At 43.5% G+C, this 5,542-nt stretch overlaps 1 protein-coding gene across 1 annotated transcript; it reads left to right on the top strand.

Annotated features, from left to right (window-relative positions):
* Positions 1 to 1,830: 1,830 nt before the first annotated feature.
* LOC140391443 (zygote arrest protein 2.L-like) lies at positions 1,831 to 4,901 on the top strand. Its single transcript, XM_072475963.1, has 4 exons — positions 1,831 to 2,490; positions 3,284 to 3,376; positions 4,147 to 4,221; positions 4,610 to 4,901. Exons 1-4 carry the CDS (start codon positions 1,831 to 1,833, stop codon positions 4,751 to 4,753), a joined length of 972 nt encoding a protein of 323 aa, XP_072332064.1. The 3' UTR covers positions 4,754 to 4,901.
* Positions 4,902 to 5,542: the final 641 nt, after the last annotated feature.

The raw sequence follows: 5,542 nt of genomic DNA, 5'->3' as shown, positions 1-5,542 counted from the left end.
GCAAACTCCACACAGACAGTGACCCAGGGCAGGGATCAAACCTGGGACCTCGGTGCCATGAGGCAGCAGTGCTAACCACTGTGCCACCATGCTGCCCTAATGGACATGATTTTCACTGCTTGGCAACTCCAAGAGAAATGGAGCAACATCAACCACTCTACATCGCGTTCCTCAACCTGACCAAGGCTTTTGACTCAGTCAATTGAGAAGCGCTGTAGAAGACTTGGTCAAAGGCCAGTTGTCCAGAGAAATTCATCAACATCCTCTGACTCCTCCGCGACAAGATGTCAGAGACAATTCTCACCGACAGAAATAAGACAAAAACCTTTGCAGTAAAGACTAGAGTCAAAGCAGGGATGTGTTATTGCCCCATCCTTTTCTCCATTTTTTCGCCACCATCCTACATCTTGTTAAGAGCAAGATTTCCAGTGGAGTGGACATCATGTATAGGATAGACGGAAAACCTTTCAACCTCAACCGGTTGAAATCCGAGAATAAAATCACACGGACATCACTTGTGGAACTTCAGTATACGGATTACATCATCATCTCCATTCTCTCAGAAGAGATTCTCCAAGCAATGCTCCAAGCTTCGCAGAAGCAAACCGAAGAATCGGTCTCAGCCTCAACCTCAAGAAGACTCAACTCGTTTACCAACCCATCCCAAGGCAAGATCTGATCTCTCCTTCCATCAAGATCAATGGAAAAATCCTACCAAACATGGAACATTTCTGATACCTGGGGAACCATCTCTCCTTTAAGGCTGACATCGATGTGGAGACGCAACATCATATCCAATCTGCGTGCACCCTTTCGGACGCCAAAGGACGAGAGTCTTTGATGACTGTGACATCCATGCTAACATCAAGATCCTTGTGTACTCCAATCTCTTCAATACGACTCAGAAACTTGGACTCTGTACAGACACCACCTCAAGGCCCTGGAAAGGTACCATCAACACTGTCTGAGATGAATTCTCCACATCAGCTGGGAAGATAGGCAAACTAACATTAGCGTCTTTGAAGGAGCCAAGAGCATCAGCATTGAGGCCATGATTATCTGAAAACACCTCTGCTGGGCCGGCCATGTGCTTAGGATGTCAGAGGACTGCCAAAGCAAATCTTCTTTGCCCAGCTCAAAGAAAACTTCCGAACAAGAGGACAAAGGAAGTGCTTCAAAGACACCCTGAAGGCTTACCTCAAGCAATGCAACATCGATGCTAACGCCTGGGAGACCCTTGCTCAGAAGAGACCTACTTGGTGGAACATCCTAATTGTAGGGCCACAATTCTTCAAGGACACGTGATGGCAAGAGGCCTGGAAAAGGAGCCTGAGAAAGGAATACCAATGGTCTAGAGTGCAAGGACTGATCCCACCTCTTGAAAACATCTGCCAAGTGTGGTGGAAGATGTGGCTCTAGAATCAGGCTCATTAGCCATGCAAGAACCCACAGAACCCATGACCAGTAACACAGAGTTTCTTATGTGGACAATCACACTCCTTAGCGAGTGATCGCTAAGAGAAAACCCACAGGGAAGTTTACCTTATTTTGGTGAAGGGATATTTTACATCTCCTTGAGAAAGCAGTTGGGCCATTAGTTTAGTCTCTCAACCATTCCACTCCCTTGAACAGAATCTCTGGATTAAACTCATTAACTACCACCAGGTCACAGGCTGATACCTAACAGAAAGTTAATATATTAATTGCATGATTGGTTTAACAATTAAAAAAAGGGTTGGAGTAATTAACAATTGACAGGACTCTAAATTGCTCCTACATAAAATACATCTTGCCACCTTTAGCTTAGCCTGTGCATGCTGCGTCTGAGGAATGGAGGGGTTTGTATATGCCCCCCTGAACGCGTATACTTATAACAACCCAAAAGTACGGCAGCAGAATTGGAATCGGAAAAGCTACCCACATGGCACTGTAGAGGCTGTTGACTATTTGGAAAACTACAAGAGAGCGCAGCTGAAAGCCATTCTGTCTCAAGTCAACCCCAATTTGACTCCGCGACTGAGGAAAGCAAATACCAAAGAGGTCGGGATCCAGGTTAACCCCAAAGTCGATGCTTCCGTGCAGTGCTCCCTGGGGCCCAGGACCCTCCCCCGCCAGAAGCGGCGAGCCGCCAACGAAGGAGCAGCGCTGAGGGCACGCTCGCCCTCCCCCGGCACGGCCGCGGGCGGTGAGCCTGGAGCTGGCGGAGCCGCTGCTGTGCGTTTCTCTCGCCCCATCGCCATCTACTCCCCTGCGTTTGACCGGCGCCTGGTGGAGAAGGACCAAGACCAAGGAAAACCCGAGGAAAAGAGTGCCCCGGAAAACTGGGAGAATGATTGTGCCCCACAGCAGGAGTCCAAAGGAGAAGCTCCGCTTCCTGAGGGAAACAATGTGGACACAGCAGAAATGAAGGAGGAAGACCGGGAACAAACTGAGCAGAAGGATAATGTAGGAATCAAGGGAGGCGAAGGGAACCAGAAGTTCAGATTTCAGGTAAAAAGCTTATCTTAGCCCAAGTGATTGCAATGTACAAAAGTAATTGTACCAAGGGCGAGGAACATCAATGAATGTATTCCCTTCTCAGTTACTAAACCATGGATCCAAGTATTGCCCTTGACCTTGGATTGAAGACAACTTCTTTTGAGCAGGTGGCAGTAGAGGCAACTAAGTGTGCAGAGGCAACATGATTTGAAGATGAATGCAAATTACTGCGGATGCTGGAATCTAAAACAAAAGCCGAAAATACCAGTTTGTTTCAATCTCAGTAGGTTTGATAGCACCTGTGGAGACCAAAGGGAGCTAGACTTGACACTGTCATCCAGACCCTCCACATTAACTCCTTTCTCATCGCAAAGATGCTGTCAGACCTGCTGAGATTAGAAGGAATTGGATTGTTATCTAAAACGAAAAAGGAAGGTGTGACGAGATGAAATACTCCAACAGGCCAGCTTGCCTCCTGTGCTGTAAACATTTTGTGGTTCTGATTATGTATTGGAGTCGAAGAGTTAATGAAATATAAGTGATTTATGGAAGAGACTTGTTATACACCTGTAACCCTGTTCTCTGTTTAAACCAACAATGAAACTTGTTTGCTTCCTTGGGTGATCTATTTGAATGTGTTAACCTGAACATGATGTGGTGTTTGTAGAATTAGTAGATGAGGTTCAACACTTGCTAGACTTAGTTGTTTTGATTGCCTGCAACTGTAGGCCAAAAATGCAACTTTAATGGGTATGAGATTTTGCCCTTAAAGTCAACTCATTTCTGAATTTTGCAAAACTTTCAGTTTCTGGAACAGAAGTATGGATATTATCACTGCAAAGACTGCAATATCAGATGGGAAAGTGCTTATGTCTGGTGTATTTCTGGAACCAACAAGGTAAACCTCAACATTGGAAGTTCTTGGGTGTGTTAAATATTTTGTTTGGCCTACATTTTTGTCTTGGGCAAGAGCTTAAGTTCCAAACTTCCTTTTGGGGATGCTTCTTGACTCCAAATTAGTAAGTTAACTCCAACTGTTTTTTCAGCATACTAAACATTGACTTGGAAAAACTTGCCAAGGTTTTTCATTTCAAGCAAGATTAATACATTTAAAATACCAATTCCTTTTTCTGCACCTATCCTGCACATCTTTGGGTTGTGGGGGCAACCAAAAGGAACAAATCCAAAGCAGTGATCACTGTTTTGGACAGAATCTGTCACTCGCCACTCAAGCTCTGCCAGTGTCTCCACTAAACTTCCTCAACCAATTGAAAAATGGAATGGGCCACATCAATTACTTTTGCCAGTCTTTTTGTGCAGAGCCTCCTGGAAGAAGTTTAGAAACATCTATAGATTCATTTTGTGATGTCAAAATTGAACAACAATAATCATCATGGTTGACATTATATGTAAATTTAGCACTGTTAGTCTTGTTGCCTCACGGTGCCGAAGTCCCAGGTTCGATCCCGGGTCACTGTCCGTGAGGAGTTTGCACAGTCTCTCAGTGTTTGCGTGGGTTTTGCTCCCACAACCCAAAGATGTGCAGGCTAGGTGGATTGGCCACGCTAAATTGCCCCTTAATCGGGAAAAAATGAATTGGTTACTCTAAATTTATTTTTTTTAAACTTCGAAACCAGGAAAATGAGCTTGTGCACATTAATTTTTCAGGTTTACTTCAAGCAATTTTGTCGCAAGTGTGATAAGGGGTACAATCCTTACCGAGTGGAAGCTATTCTGTGCCAGGTGAGCTCATTAATGTGGGCTATAATACAGCTGGAAGAAGCTCTAATTGAGGTGGTGGAAAATAGGATTAAATAAATATACCCTTTCGGTCCTTTATTGAGATTCTGATCGTACATATTCAGCTAAACTACACGTTGACTAGGTTAATAACTAAATTCGGCTGGTCATAATGTAATGCATACAGTTTGAATAGACTGAAGTAATATTGCTTTGGATAAAATGGTTGCCTGCTGTAAGGTATTTAAGCACATCCAAAAATATGGATCAACAAGTCCAAATTGAAATCCTGATTGTTTGAAGCAGTAGAAATTTTACCTAGGACCAGACAGAATGGCAAGTCTTGTTGATGAAGCTGCATTTAATAGCACTACCTTATTTCTATATTTAGACTTGCTTCAAAACCCGCTGCACTTGCATTCAGAAGAAGCGACACATTGACCCGAAGAGACCACACCGCCAGGAATTGTGTGGCCGTTGCCGAGGCAAGAGGTTATCCTGTGACAATACATATAGTTTCAAGTATATTGTCTGAATTATTTAGCCGTCTCTTGTAAGGTACTAAGGCTACTGACCTGGCCGTCTCTTGTAAGGTACTAAGGCTACTGACCTGGCATGGATAATGGATCTTTTGTATTCTGATGTAGCATAATTGTTTGTTTGACATATGAATTAAATTATTAAAGCACTTAACTTTATGTGTATGTTTGAGCATTAGATGGGCTTGTGGAGAAAGTACTGCTTTTTGTGATCTGAATGAATTGGGTACTTTACCATAGGGGGTTCTGTGACTTGGTTTATTATGCAGGGCAAGTAACCGATCCAGCAGTTATGCAGGGCAAGTAACAGATCCAGCAGTATGTTCATCAAGAGGAACATCCCCCAAGGCATGATCCTCCTATTCAACAGACTCTTTGGTTCAAATTAGATCACCACTCTTCCAACAATCCCCACATCAAGAAATCCATCTCGTGAAACTTTGAACCCCTGTAAAGAAACCAAAACTATAGAACTTCGATGCAGTCTCTCCAAAACCCTAATACCATTTGGCCGGCCTTCCCTTTACATGTTTAACTTGCATACAAAGACCCAGAAATTCCCCTGCCATCATATTTCATGCTTTCCACATAATATCTACGATTTTGCCCAATTACTAAACCTGCATATATATGCATCCTCTTTTCATTCTCCACAGTGCTTTAATTTTTCCCACTTTTTTTTATTGTTAGCAAACATAAATGTTGTCCCCCTCATCTAATTATTGATGGGTTATAAATAGTTGAAGCGACGGGACGTTTGCGAGCCTAGGGGCACTGGAGGAGAA

Source organism: Scyliorhinus torazame, chromosome 15 (genome assembly GCF_047496885.1).
Source record: "Scyliorhinus torazame isolate Kashiwa2021f chromosome 15, sScyTor2.1, whole genome shotgun sequence".
NCBI classification, from domain to species: Eukaryota; Metazoa; Chordata; class Chondrichthyes; order Carcharhiniformes; family Scyliorhinidae; genus Scyliorhinus; species Scyliorhinus torazame.
The sequence above is the reverse complement of the archived record's forward strand: the minus strand, read 5'-3'. Positions and strand labels throughout refer to the sequence as shown.